Source organism: Carettochelys insculpta, chromosome 2 (assembly GCF_033958435.1).
Source record: "Carettochelys insculpta isolate YL-2023 chromosome 2, ASM3395843v1, whole genome shotgun sequence".
Taxonomy (NCBI): Eukaryota; Metazoa; Chordata; order Testudines; family Carettochelyidae; genus Carettochelys; species Carettochelys insculpta.
Genome location: NC_134138.1, coordinates 206,780,611 through 206,795,530, shown reverse-complemented (window position 1 = coordinate 206,795,530; position 14,920 = coordinate 206,780,611). Strand labels below are relative to the sequence as shown.

At 40.5% G+C, this 14,920-nt stretch overlaps 1 protein-coding gene across 1 annotated transcript in view; it reads left to right on the top strand.

Annotated features, from left to right (window-relative positions):
* The first annotated feature begins 13,845 nt into the window (after nt 1-13,845).
* The window catches only part of RARB (retinoic acid receptor beta), a 342,130-nt gene continuing 341,055 nt past the window's right edge, over nt 13,846-14,920 (top strand). Inside the window, exon 1 of the mRNA XM_074984444.1 lies at nt 13,846-14,023. Coding sequence (XP_074840545.1) covers nt 13,846-14,023 — 178 coding nt within the window. The remainder of the gene's footprint in view (nt 14,024-14,920) is intronic.

The window sequence follows — 14,920 nt, the reverse complement described above, 5'->3', positions numbered from 1 at the left end:
TAACGTAAATTTGTAAACGTCACCTGTGAAGCGTATATACTGAAAAACTTGGTAGCTTGGAACATCTGAATTTGGTTTCTGTTCATAGATGCTACGTCTGCACTAGAAGCATCTGTTAACGGTAATGTTTGCTTCTTATATGTAAACTGAGGTAACCACACATTCTGTTATTTAGGATCAATCTGTTTAACTGCTTTTACTTACTTAGGGCTGTGTGTGGTTTTGAACATGAAGGTATTTAATAACTTTACATGTAATGTTGCTTTATAGATTTCACCATTGATCAATGAGTAGTTAGTTTTCCAATGGTACGTCTCCGGGTGTGTTTGTACAAAATGCAATAATGGGTTGAGTTTGACTCTAGGGGTGCTTTCATTCCCAAGCACATAAGCCATACAATAGCTGAAGAGAATCAGGAAGAAATGTTCCCTCTAGGCAGCTTATTGAATACTTAAATAATTTGAGGTTTCTTGCTCTTGCCCTTAGTCACAGAGATAATGCTGTATTAAGTGGACCATGGATTTAACTCAAGGCAATTCCAGTGATCCAGTATTCACAAGTAAACATTTGTCCATTGGGAACTGTTCTTCTAGAAAAAGTCCCACATGCAGGAGCAGAAAGGGCAATGTATCTGAAAGATTTTTACAATACTACCACGTTGTTCTGTAAGTTATTTGAAAAAGTGCCTCTTCTTGAATGTCAGTCTTTCCTGTTGAATTATAAAATCTCATATCCTGTTCAAGAGATCCATTTCCAGTAATCTTTGAGTCATGTGTTTGTTTAAAGCCTTTTGCTTTTGGAAATCATAGGGGGCAACATTAAGGTTGGGTGGGTGGCATAAGAATGAGTGATGAAGGAGCATATGGAAGCAGGGAGTTGGCTGGGTCTCTTAACTGTTCATTTCCAGACATTCTTAAGTTTGTTTGTTCTTCAAAGGTGTAGAGTTTTTTGAAAAAAAAAAGTTTAATATTATTCTTGGTGTTAGCTGGACTCTTTTGAAACAGACTAAAATGGCCACCCCTCTAAGTATATTGAAACAGGCTATTACAAAAGTCCATTTTAGCAAAGAGCTTTTGTTTAGGAATGTGTTTAGCTAGACATAAAGGGGTGTAGTGACTTAGTTACTACAGTACTACTGAGAAACGTGAAGTGTAATGCTGAGGAATTGTTTGCCTTGGATTTTCTGAAAATTCCAAATTGGATTTACTCAGCTGGTTTAAGCCCTATCTTTTTCGCACCTCTGACAAAATCGTTCAGTGTAGGTTCTTAATAACTCTTAAGGCTGCCTTACAATTATGGGATTGGAGTTTGCTTTGTTATATCCAGAAAAATGTGAACCTCATATAGAGACAATCTATTTCATTTCCTCACCATATGCCAACAGCAAATTCCTGGACTAGTATTCGTGAGATGCAGGATTGCTTTGGAAAATTGCTACTAAATCTCAGGACTCTGCACCCTCCACCCCCACTGCAGGCCAGATGCTATGGTGGGAGCCCTGAGTCTCAGGGTCTGGATCCAGACAAATAGTGGTCGGATGTGGATTGTGAGCTGGGAGTTCCCCACCTCTGGTGTAATGGTTTAAAATTCCTGAATAAATAATTATATGTGTTGTCATTCTGAGTCTTTGTCACAGACTATTTTCCACTCTTGTGTTTGGAAGGTTAAGAGATGTATTAATCAAATAGACCAAATTAACTTGCCTTTAAAATAAAAAGGATTTCAAATGCTACTAAGATTTTCTCATAACAGTTGTATACTAAGTGATGAGATGTTTGAGGGAGTAATGTTAGAAATGTGTATGTTGGTGTTAGGTAAACTTGCCTCATCTCCTGAGGTGAACTTGCCCAGCTTGCTTGATTTTACTACCCAAGGGTTGAAAACAGATTTGAACATGCAAAGCTTGAGTGAACCAAATTTTACAGGATCGCTTAGACAAGTGACCCCCCCCACACACACCAAAAACAGGGATGTACCAGGGTGCTCATCTTGCTTCCCCCTTGTTGGTCACCAATTACCGTCTCATATCAGGCTCGGTGAGACTTGTACAACACCCATGTCTTCATTAACCTAGGCTTGTGCCACCACCAGTGCCAAACTGTATCCAGTCTTTACAGGGCTTTCTCTTCTTATAGGCAGTCAGTCTTGAGCTCAGAGGCTTCCAGCTCCCTGCCTCCCTCCCTCCCTCCATCACTATCTGCCCCTCCCTTTTGGCTCCTTCTCTGCTTTTATAGCCCTTGGCTCATCAGGCTGGTGTCCACCCTTTTCACCAGCTCAAATCTGTTCCCCTTGATTGGAGCTGAGAGGGCAGGGACTAATTAGGTGCTCTTTTATCGGGATCCTGCTGCAGATGACACCTGATGATCCTGTGATATACAGCCAATATTTTCTATTTCTCCAGCTTCTCCCAGGGTATCTCAGGACCCCATTGCTTGGCTTTATCCATCCCCTCAGTACAGTCCCATCCCTAGACTCATAGCCTTCAAGGCTAAAAGGGACCATCATGATTATGTAGTTTGATCTCCTGTACGTTGCAGGCCACAGAACCTCACCCACCTACTCTTGTAATGGGCTCACAAGCACTGACTGAGTTATTGAACTCTTCATGGGTACCAGGCAGCTGTTGTCCCAGGAGTTTTTTTTTTGTTATTGTTGTTGTTGGGTGTGTGTGTGTGTGTGTGTGTGTGTGTGTGTACATGCTCACACACTTGCTGGCTATTTACTGAGTTGCAACACAGGTAGACATACGATCCTTTGGGAACTCCACTAGCTGCCGTCAGTGTTAGAAGCAATACCCCGTTGTTCTTTGACAATGGTTGTTTTGTTTGTACTCTGCCAAGGCTAATGGGATCCTAATCCATGTTTGGCTTCGCAAGATGCCACTTCAGTAATAATAAGTGGTTTCTAGCATGCACAAGCCAAGGAATCCTAAGGAATTTTACATTCATCTGCTTGACTGCAGTGTTGCTTCCCTTGTCCTGTTGAACTGTGCAAGAAACTGTCTGTGAGCTGAGAGGGGCAGTGAACCCCATTCAGGGGAGCAGAAGGAGGCAGGCCCCATGTTTCTTCTAAATCCACTGAAGGTGGCTAAGTGGGGATTGAAAGACGCAAACACAGGGTTGGGAGGTCGGAGTGGAGGGGTGGTGCAAGGGAACTGGGTCAGGAAGACTAAGACTCAAATCTTGAGTGCAGGTTATGGTCCCACAGGCAAGAAGTTCAGTGGGAATGTTCTGCATAGCTCTGGCCCTTGCCTCAGTTATCCTTGCTTATGAAACAAATATGAAGATGCTTTATTTTCTATTACTTAACAGACCTCCGTTGGTATTATGTGTTGTAGATATACTCTAGCTAGTGAAGGTCAAAGATATATTTTTAAGTTTAGTCCTGCCTTGTTGTATGCTCTGTTTAGTCATGTTGGAATTGACTACAGATAGGTGCATTTGAAAAAGTACTTAGGTACAAGAACACTGAGTCTCACTGGTTTTTAATGAGGCTTAGGCTCCCGAGTGCTTACATCATTTTTAAAAATGGGATTTAGACTCCTAACTCACACAAGGGATTTTGAAAACATTATCTGTAGTCTATGCTATATCCCAGAACTTTTCCAAGGCAATAACCCTTCTTAATTCATCATGATATGGCAAAGCTACTGCTGCTTTTGGGGCTTGAATAATTGATAGTTGCAGCTCTGTCCTTATGACCAGACTAATAAGGTCGTGCAGCATTTGCAGATGATTCAGAACACTGCTCCCAAAGTGCTTACATGTGCTACCTTATCTCAGCACATTATTTGCATAATATTGCGCAATATTGACAATAAAATTGCTATTTTGTCCCACAAGCCATTGCATAGTTTTTGTCCCTTCCTAGTTAATGCCCATGCTCTTGCCTAATGTTTCTACCTTATGGTTACTTTGACAAGAAGCCACAGAAAAGATAGGTTTCAAAATAAATGTTCATAATCTCCATCAGCTCAGTGGCATACCCTGCTTACCCAATGGGATTCTTACTCAGAATGCACGTACCACTCATTATAAATGAAGGCTCTGAAGCCTAAAACAGGAGATAGAAATGTCATCTTTGGATGCAGTTTGGTTAAGGAGCCTTTAATGACTCAGAAGAATTATACTGCCTTGCAGCAGGGTATTATTGAATACAATATATTTAAGGAAAGAGATAAACCAAAAGCTGCTGTGTTTAACATTTCTCAATAGCACATTTTCCATAATGCTCAGATATTAGGGGCATAGAGCTGCTTCTAGTCACATGGTTGAGATTTGTGGTTTGAATGGTAGCATATGTTCATGATAGATTCGTGAACCAGTTATCCTTCTCCTATCTGCCCACTGTCACCCCACCCTCCTCGTCACTGGTGCCTTCATGAAAGCACCAAATATGTGACCTAGATCTAAATACTCACGATATTTGAGATCCAATTCTGTATCTAGTTAGCTTGTCTCTTTTTTAATGGGACAGTCTAAAATCCTGGATTCAACTCCTTCCCACTCCTTTTAACTTTGATAAAGCCAGATCTGGACCTGGAATCAGAACGTCAAAACATAGGCCCTATCCCTAAGCTTTGTAAGCTTGTTTTAGATTTCTGTTAGCTAAACAGTATTCTCAGTTTTGCCTGAGAAGTGATACCAAAGTCTTTAAGTAGAAATTGCACAAAATTAAAAACAACCTGAAATTAGGTGACAAATACAAGTAGGAGATAAGGAAAACAAAGACAAAAAGAGCTATAGTGAACTTAAGATACTGGCTTACCACCATCAAGAATACCTTGTGCAATCAATAAGGTCAGAATTACAGCAAGCAATTTAGCTGTATACCACACAAAGATATTAAATTTAACAGTGTAGAGCAAATTATAGCATATACAATTAAGATGAAAATGTAATAGCTGGCTTGATAACAGTGTCTTTTCTGTGAACATTTTGGCTACAGCTACACTAGCACACTTCGTCGAAGTAGCCTATTTCGACGTAAGAACATCGAAATAGGCTACTTCGATGCCTATTGTCTACACGTCCTCCAGGACTGGTGCCATCGATGTTCAACGTCAAAGTAGTGATGGAGAATGTCGAAAGGAGCCGCCCCGAAAGGAAATGTGGAGCGTCCACACACACAAGCGCTCCCCATCGAAATAAGGGGCCAGCAAGGCTTGGGGCTTTTTCTATGCAATGGCTTGTGGGACAAAAATAGCCCCTCCCAGACACATTCGCCCTGCACAGCACGAGATCCACAGAGCTGACAACCGGTTGCAGACCCCATGCACGCATCATGGACCCCCAGCTGCAGCAGCATTATTAGCAGCAGCAGCAGCAGCAGCCAGAAGCCCTGGGCTAAGGGCTGCTGCTTGCGGCGACCATAGAGCCCCACAGGGGCTGGATAGAGCATCTCTCAACCCCTCAGCTGATGGCCGCCATGGAGGACCCCGCTATTTCGATGTAGCAGGACGTGGATCGTCTACACATGATCTTCGGATAGGAATAGCAATTTCGACATTTCGCCGCCTAACGTCGATTTCAACATCGAAATAGTTCACGGCACATGTAGACACGACGTGTACTATTTCGACTTCAAAGTAGCCGGCTAGTGTAGACACACCCTTTGTGTGGCACCTTCATTTCTGTCATTCCTGCTTAGATGTGGCCAGTTCAGTCTTCATAAAGAACTAGCGTTGACAGCAGAATCAGTTACGTAGCCCTCTGTTGGTTAAATGGAAAAGCAACTCAGGCTACATCTACACTATGAGCTAAATTCAAATTTATTAAAATCAATTTTGTAATGCTGGGTTTTATAAATTTGAATTTGAGTATCCTCACCTCCCCACAAATTTCCCACAAAGTCGACTTATTGCTGCCACACTCTATCCCCAAACACAAACTGTTGCGGCAGTGCATTGTGGGAACCTATCCTTCAGTTTCCTCAGCCTTGTAGCATTCTGGGTATTTTCACTTGCAGTGTGGGGAAAAAAGTCACGCAAATGATTGAGGGGATGTGATGTCATCTTCCCACATTGTATTGCATTGCTCTCATTCACCTCCCATTGGAAGCAAACGACCATTTTTTTCAGAAGGACAGAGGGAATAGTAGGAAATCACAATGTGTGTGCGCTCTGGGATCACCCAGATGAGTATGACATGTCAAGTGGTCCCTCAGCTACTTTCCCCACACTTGAAACCACAGTATGGCATTAAAAAATGAAGACTGGGAAGAAAGCATCAACAAAGATTGCCAACTTAACTGAAATCCCTTCCTTTTATAACTGAATTGTCAACAGATTTTACAAAAAGCAGCAGGTATCTGAGTTTTCTCAACTGGCCCCTTAGCCACTGTCCTCCTTCTCTTGATTATGGAAGCATGATCCCTGAAAAAAAACCAGAGGAAAATGCAAAGCTTGAAGAAAGAGTAGGATAGGAAGGGTTTGGAAAAAAGTCATTTTGTGAGGTGGATTTTTGGATTACCTCTTCATTACACAGACATGTCCAACATGGGGGATGAGGCTTTCCAAATTTGCACATGCATGAATGACTCTGTGCCCTGGGATCACCCAGGAGTGTGTGCCATCTCAACTGACCCTCCAACCACTTTTCCCTGTGGAAGCCATTTGATAAGGAATTCACCAAAAGATACAAAAAACTGGGAAGAAGGCATCAACAACTGGACAAATTAACAGAAGTCTCTTGCTCTTATTACTGAATTCTCAAAGATTTTCCAAAAATCTGCAGATGCCCTCCAGCCACTGTCCCCACTCCCTTGATTGCAGAAATATCATCCCTGAAAATATTACAGGAACAATGCAAAGCTTGAAGAAAGAGAATGATGGGAAAGGTTAAGGAAAAAAAGACATTTTTGGTGCAGGATTTTTGACTTCCCACTTGACTACACAGAGGTGCCCAATGTGGAGGATGGAGCTCCCTTATGGCCTTAGAGGGTTGTGGGGTCTTAGGTTGAAGGGCCAGTTGATGTGGTCTCTTCAGTTTTGCTCAGGTGCTGGCGCCAGCCCCGACTGAATATGTGGGGGCTGGCCCCTCTAATTGCCTTAGGGAGGTGTGGGATTTTAGGTTGAAGGGCCTATTGGAATGGTTCTTTCAGTGTTGCTCAGGCAGGAGGGCCAGCCCTGATTGACTGTACAGGGGCACGCCCCCCTCATTGCAGTAGAGGTGTGCTATGGGGAGTGGGGTCGTTGGTTTAAGGGCCAGTTGGAATGGTCCCTTCAGTGTTGCTCAGGTGGGTGTGGCAAATCCCCGAAATCTTTGCTGCTGGGGGTAGACTTCTCCCCTGGCAACAGCGAGCCCCTGAAAATCATTGCTGTTGGTGGGGGGCCTCCTTCTGCTGGCAGCAAACCCCCGAAAATCTTTCCTGCCCTTGGACCCCTTACTGCATGCAAGCCAGGACATGGGGCTGCCTGGCAGCATGGTCCTCACTGAACAGCAGACACATCCTTTTATTGGGTTGGGGGCTAGCCTTGTGATGTGGTTGGGCGTGGGAAAGACCCCAACTGCATGGCATCTGGGGGGGCGGGGAGGCGGCTGCCCCTGTACAAATGTAAAATGGCTGAAAAGAAGTTTCTCGGCCTCTCATACAAGCACTGACTTCCACGCCCTAGCCACCACATCGAGCAGCGGCGCAGGGGCTGGTGCCAGCACTGAAAAAAAAAATCCAAGTATAGAACTATGAATTCTGTGTTGGGGATATTTTTAATGGTTAAATATGCTCGCTAGGCTGATAACAAAGGAAGAAAGAAGCTTCTCAGACTCTCTTACAAGCATGACCCCACAGGCTAGCTGCCACGGGCTTTCTGGTGCCAAATTCAACTTTGCAGGCTTCCCGTTACCTAACAAGCTTCCTGCTACCCAATTCTTGCTCACCTGGAGAGCAGCGGAGATGGAAGTGGTCAGAGTGGACAACCGTGGAGCATTGTGGGATGCATACTGGACACCTCTGGAGGCTAATAAAGTCTATTAAAAGACATGCTGTTTCCACACTAGCCTTAATTTGAACTTTTAAATTTGAACTTGATGCTATGTTGAGTCACTTATCACCATGTTATATCGAGCTTAGTGCTGCCTAAAATTGACATAATGGTATTTACAGTCAAGATGGTGACATTATAAAATTGTGCTAATTGCCTTAAATTTGACTTCATTTTGTAGTGTATACATAGCTTCAGTTACAGCCAAGCAGAGAAAGTATGTTTTGCTCTCCTAAATGGAGTAGGGGCATGCACTGGTATGTGGAAAATATCAGGGCTCACATTTGGTGGGGAGAAACTGGTGGCTCTGAATACTGGCCTGGAAATTCTTTGCTCTTTGAGACCTATACAAGCCATGTACACTTAAGGCAGTCCTGTTGCCTTGGATCCTCTCGCTATGAAATGACTCCGACGCAGTCAGCAACAAAACAACAGAAATGTTGTTGCAAATGTTCAGAAACTTAAAATGTTCAGAAATTAAAAGATTTTGGGGGAAAATTAAGTTAGTGCCAGCTCAAGTCAGGGCACACGATACTGGAAAGCACACTTACTGAAGTGATGCCTTCTCTCATCTCTTCTGGAAATGTTCATCTGAATGGGAATTTTGGACATGGGAAGTACATTTGAGGAAAAAATAGTGTATCTTGTGCACCAGAACAAAAGGTCTCTAGAGTCACTTATGTTCTATGCAGTACACTGCAGCAGATTCTCTAGCAGAGTGATTGAAAAGTTGCTGGGCACAGGAATTTCAACTTCTTATCCCACAGACATGAGCTTGCTCTACCATATTTGTCTTCTCAGGACATACACAGAGTAAATTGTTAACCCCATCACCTGACCTAACCATTTATCTTTCTCCTCAGTATAGATTTGACAGCTGCTGTGTAATGAAAGAAATACAGAATGCACATAGCTTAAAAAACAAAAACAAAAACAAAAAAAGAAACAACCAAACACGCTTGCCTCCCAAAGGAAAATAAAAGAGGCATGAATAGTATAATGTGGAGTGAGGTTCTTAATTGTAGCTGAGATACAATAACCACTGATATTCTGTAGCGTCTTCACGGAACAGCAGCCCTGAGTATAAAATCCTCCTATGTGTTTTTTAATGGTGTGTCACTTTTTTACATGGTAGCATTGCATCAATTAGTAGTTTTTCTGAACCAAGTTGAGAAAATAAGCATTGCACCTTTCAAAGCTTCAGATGTCAAGAGTGTGCATTTCTGAATTTTGTGTCTTAGAAATAAATGCTGGCTGAAACAGAGGTTTGGCAGCCTGGTACCCTTTGAAATAGATTATAATGCTTATAGAAGTGATATGCTTGCAGCTGCTGCTTTGCAGCATGGACTTTTAGTTAGATTAAAATCAGTAGTTGGCCCAGCAGGGCACTGTTGTACAATAGGCAAATAAATGGGTCCTGTTGTGTCTCTCACTTTTTACCCGCTTTTCAAATTTAGATATGCAGTTTTCCTGAAGTGTACCAGGAAGTGTATTAGGGCGTGTTTGAGACACAAGGCATATGAAACTTAAGTGGTTAGAGAAAATTGGAAAGTTTTTCAATGTGCTCCCCAGCAACTTCTGTACATTAATCACAGGTCCCATTAGTTGTGTTAATAATTGCACTCAAGCAAAAGAAAGAAAACAAACCCAAATGCTGTTCAAAATGTTTTCTCTGTCTCATAAAGTGACAACCTTAAAAACTCAGAGACAAGGGGAAAGGACCAGTCGTAGACAATATATAGTCTCTAATTTTTGTTTCTTCAGTTTATTATATCTTTTTCACAATTTATCCTGTGTCTATAGCTTCAAATATCTAATCATTTTGGTTATTTAGGCTATGTGAACAGCAGATCTGCTATACAATAAATTGGCCTGAAAGGGCTGTTTCATTCTCCTTCCTTTATTTTAATGCATCTGGTCATATGCTGTGGTTTACTTTTTTTGGCTGAAGACTTGGCAGATACAAAATGCAGATGTTGTTCTTGTGACATAATCTGCTATATTAAGATTTTTGGCCATTGGTTGAAAAGTTTAGGACTCAATTGTTTATTTGCTTATCACAACTATTAGCTTCCTGAGTTTACTTTCATAGTTTGAGATTAACGGCAGGGTTTTTTTTTTACCATAATGCTTCTTTTTTTTTTTTTATTAATAACACAGTAGAAGATGGTATGATGAAGGAACATTCAACATTTATTTGACAAAATAAAAACATAGCTATAGCACTTTCCCTTTAAGAAAACCATATCTCCCTCCAGATGTCTGCCTCTCTTTGATACAGAAGGGTACACTAAGTTCCATCTATAAACAGAATCCACTAATTAAGAATAATTGCTTAGGAGATTGGTACAGACTATTCAGAATCAGATGCATGTTCCTCTGAGATATCCATTAGCCTCTAATAAGATAATGTAGATGTGCCAGGCTGTTTCCTGTTTCCTTCTATTGTACCTTTATTGCCATATATGGACCAATGGGATGGGCTGAACAATAAGTGGATGTCCTTTTGCTCCCTGAACAGTTCTCAAAGGAATGTTTGTTATTAGATTGCTTCTTCTGTTTAGTTTCACATCACTATGCTAATAAAGGAAACATAATGCGCTGAAGGCTTTTTTACTTCTTCCATTTTAACTAGTTTATTGTTTAATTAACTCTCTTTAAATAGATAAAGAAATAAAGTGAAGCATTTCACAAGCAAAGAGGATTTATGGAAATCTAAATAAGCTACTTTTTGAAAAATGAAGTTTCCATCTACATTTTTTAAATAGTTGTAAATGCAGCCTGAATATTATGTTAGTATATCTGAGTGATTTACATTTGACTCCTGGTAAATCTGTTGAATTATTCAGTTCTTTTCACTCTGATACTATCAGCTAGCATAATCGAAAGCATATGCGTAATCAAGGATTTCAACATAAACTACAATATCTCTATACATTAGATAGCAGAGTTTGTTTAACCTATCAGATCTTGACTTATTTTGAAAACATTTCAATTTTTCTTGAAACTGTGTAATAGCTAAGGGCTTGATCAACAGCCTCCCCAGGGAAAAGTGGGAAGAAATCACTGAAATACTTTCCTTGTGAAATTCCTCTGAATTGTTCTGTTGAATGGGGGAGGGGTTTATGGAGCCTACAGAACAGTCTCAGCAAAAAAAGGGCAGGTCCAGGGGTTCTGATACAAGCCTGAGCTTTAGGAGACCCAGGTTTAGTTTCTTTCTGTAACACAGACTTGCTGTGAGATCTGAGACACTTAGGCATAGTTGCCTTCAGCATTATAATCCCTAACTGCTATAGGGAGAGTCACCTTTTCAAAAGGGAATTGACTCACATAGGCTATGTCTACATTAGTCCCTTTCGGAAGGAGCACGGTAATGAGTGAGTTGGGAAGATGCTAATAAGCCACTGCCATAAATATGCAGTGCCTCATTAGCATAATGGTGGCCATGTGTGATTTGAAAGTGCCACTTTCAAATTGCGCACCACCTGTGTAGGCAGGGACCTTTCGAAAGGCCCCCCCCAGACTTCAAAAGCCCCTTCTGCCTATTTGCTTTTAGGCAGAAGGGGCTTTTGAACTTCACTAAAGTCAATAGCATCAACGGATAGTAAAATAAATTGAAGCAACGTAAAGTAACTTAGTAAGCTCTAGAAGTATCCAGAGATGCTCAGAAAACTAAGTTGCTTTTCCAGACTGATATTATACAAGATGTGTATCAATTAAAATAATGAGAAATGCTAAGGAAAAAATGACCGAACTCTCTTTCCTGTCACAGACTTTTTTTTGTTTTGTTTTTTTTTGTAGATTAAAACTGCTGTTGAATTAAGAAGAAATGGCAAAATAGAGTCACCCCTCATATATTAGTTATGGGCACATCTATGCTTACCCATTGATTGACTCTCTGGAAGTTGATCTTCCGGGGTTTGGTTTAGTGCATTTAGTAAGTACATGCCAAAGCAAATGCTGAGGGTGCTCCTTTTGATTCCAGCACTTCTTGCAGTCGCGAGAATGGAAGTAGACAAAGTGTTTCTCCTGTTGACTTTCTGTGAGGATGGTGCCAAACTTTGAATCAAGGTGCATCAATTCCAGCTATTCAATTAGCATAGCTGGAGTTGCTGTATCTTAATTCAAACTTATTTGCCCCCTTTCTCCCCATCACAGTGTAGACCTGATCTATAGCTGGTAAATATGCTATTATGCTTTAAGTCTGTTCTAGCCTTCTCTCTTTATACTTCTGTGACCTTCTGCTATATCACTATATTTAAGCCAATAAAAGGTCTATAGAATAAACAAAAGAAAATACACATTCTTTCAAAGAAGAGCCACAGGTTGGTGCTTAGTGTAGAGCACAGTATGGATGTCTTTAAGTATTTGAAAAGGCTTTCCATATGATCCTCGTTGTTCTTGTTCTTCCTATGATGCCATTCTATTGTGCAGCTCTTTATGCTGCTGAACATTTAGGCATGATAATAGTCTCATAGAAGTTGATATCATTTATTGAATGGGATTTTTCAGAAGCTCCTAAATAACTTAAGCATTTTTGAAAATACCACCCATTGTGCATGGGACTGAAGCCACTGGGACTGCCTGTATGAGGCGTGGTTGCAGTAGCATTAATGGTAGGCTGCCCATGCAGGAAGTATTCCCTTGGCAGTGGGTGTTTGTCATAAGAGCTGTAATGCCAGTTTTAGATACCTCAGTAGTAAGGTTTGGGTAAGAATCTGGTGGTATTTGCAATCCTTTCTAGTAATTTCCTCCAAAGTATTTGAGTCAAGAGATTGGCAGGTACTCACAGGTCTTGACTTACACTTATGGATAAAGCTTATAAGTGTTGACCCACTCATACTTCCTGCAAATGCTATATGCCTGGTTTGGGGATTAGTGAATTAGGTCCTTTGATTTCAATTTTATTTTTTTAAATATAAGGCCCAGTTCTTCCAACATGTACCCAAAGAACTTAATGGAAGGCTAGTTTCAGATGGAGGTCAATGGACTAGTACTGAAATATTTAAACATTAATTCAAGACAGTGATGTTTAAAGCTCAGTTATATTTCTCTCTCTAGAATTACTAAAAAGAGACATAGAACTGTTTCCTTGAATGGTAGATTATTTTTATGAAAAATAATTACATTTTGTAGAAAAATAAAAATTAGTAATGAAAATATGATCATCTAAACCTTTCCCAAACAATGTTTTCTAGTGACATGAAAATGCATCAGGGAATATAATACCCTGCAGAACAGAAAGGAATTTAAGCTTGATTCATTATCTTGCTCTGTATGTATGTGTAGATAGGCAACACCATATAATAAGGAAGGTGAGGTAGCAGCAGTTGTGCTGCTTAGCAACAAAACATTCAGTGCTGAAATCTTAGCCCATTGAAATTAATGAGATCAAGATTTCATCCCAGTGATTGTCAGGCCCATGTTATGGGACACTGGTAAATGCCTCTCTTTAAAAAAATAAGCACAGAACAGAAAGATTTTCAGCTTGTATGCATAATATACCAACATATTTCATTTTTCCCTCCAGAATAAATCAGCATGCATCTGTAGAGTGAAGCTATTTTTCAAGAAAAAAGTTATTCAAATAAGCAACTCAGCTGCACACCAAATGCATGGATTAGGAGAAGAAGATTTTCTATTCTCAATCTGCACAGCAAGAACATACCGAACCCCCCCCCAGTAAAAACAGCAATGAAATAAAGGATTGTTATCAAGTGAACTACCGTCTCATTTTCACACAGTTCAATTCAAGCTGTACCTGTACGTTTGTCAGCCTCCATTCACAGGATGAGCTATGCATTTGCTGGCCTGAAGTAATGCAACATAGTATTTGTATGCTACATAGCCTTTGAGGTATTAACATGACAAGTAGCAGCCACACGTGTCCAGTACCAACAGTGAATGGACATATGAATCACTATCCAACAGCCCCATATCCATTACTTTTTCCTCCAGTCATTGGTGGACTCTCACTTCCTTCCCTTCATGGACTCCAGAGTAAACCACCACCAAGTGGATGCAGCACCCCATCTCCTGCAAGTAAGTATCCAGTTGTTCATTCTTATGGTTGTTACTACAGGAGAACTACAGGTTTGCAAACACCTTGGTAATGGAGATTGGTCATAACTCTGAACCAAACATTATGTTTTTTTTTCAAAAATTTACAACTGAACACTGATTGAATGCAACTTTGAAACTTTATTGTGCAAAAGAAAAATGCTGTTTTCCCTTTATATTTTAGTCGTTTACTGTACTACATTTGCTGTCTTTTCTGTGTGTGTTTGTTTCTGCACTCCCTGGTTGTGTACTTCTGGTTTCAAATGAGGTATGTGGTTGACTGTTCAGTTCATAACTCTGATGTTTATAATTCTGAGGTTTTATGTGTATTTCCTTTCATAAAGAGTGAACCTGTTGATTATTCTAAGGTTGGTTATAGCTATTCATTTGCCACTAGTCTCCCTTTCTTTAGAAACAAATTTATTTTGAAATGTTTTTTATTCTCTTTTTAAAAAAAATTATAAGAACCATGCAATAGTACAAAATAGGCTAGCTATGAAATCATCAGTGATAAAACCTGCCAGGTTACATTAGGAAAGCTTTCACTGTTGTTTGTTGGTAGGTGTGGTGATATGCTGTCATGAAAAGGTGTTTTTTAACAATCGTCAAGGCTGTGTCTGCAATGAGCCCTATTGCCGACAGTATGATGCAAAAAAGCACTTTCAAAAATGCAAATGATGACTTATTTGCATATTTGCACATGTAATGTGCATATTCATGAAACTAATTTGCATATTTACTATAGACCTCAAGCCTGTAGATGTGGTTCTGCCATCAAAAACCTCCTTTGTTGGTCGTTCCTTGTGCCTGATTTTTTCCAGGCTTATTTGCATCAAACTGTCGGCACTGGGGCTCAGTGTGGACACAGTCTTGACGGCT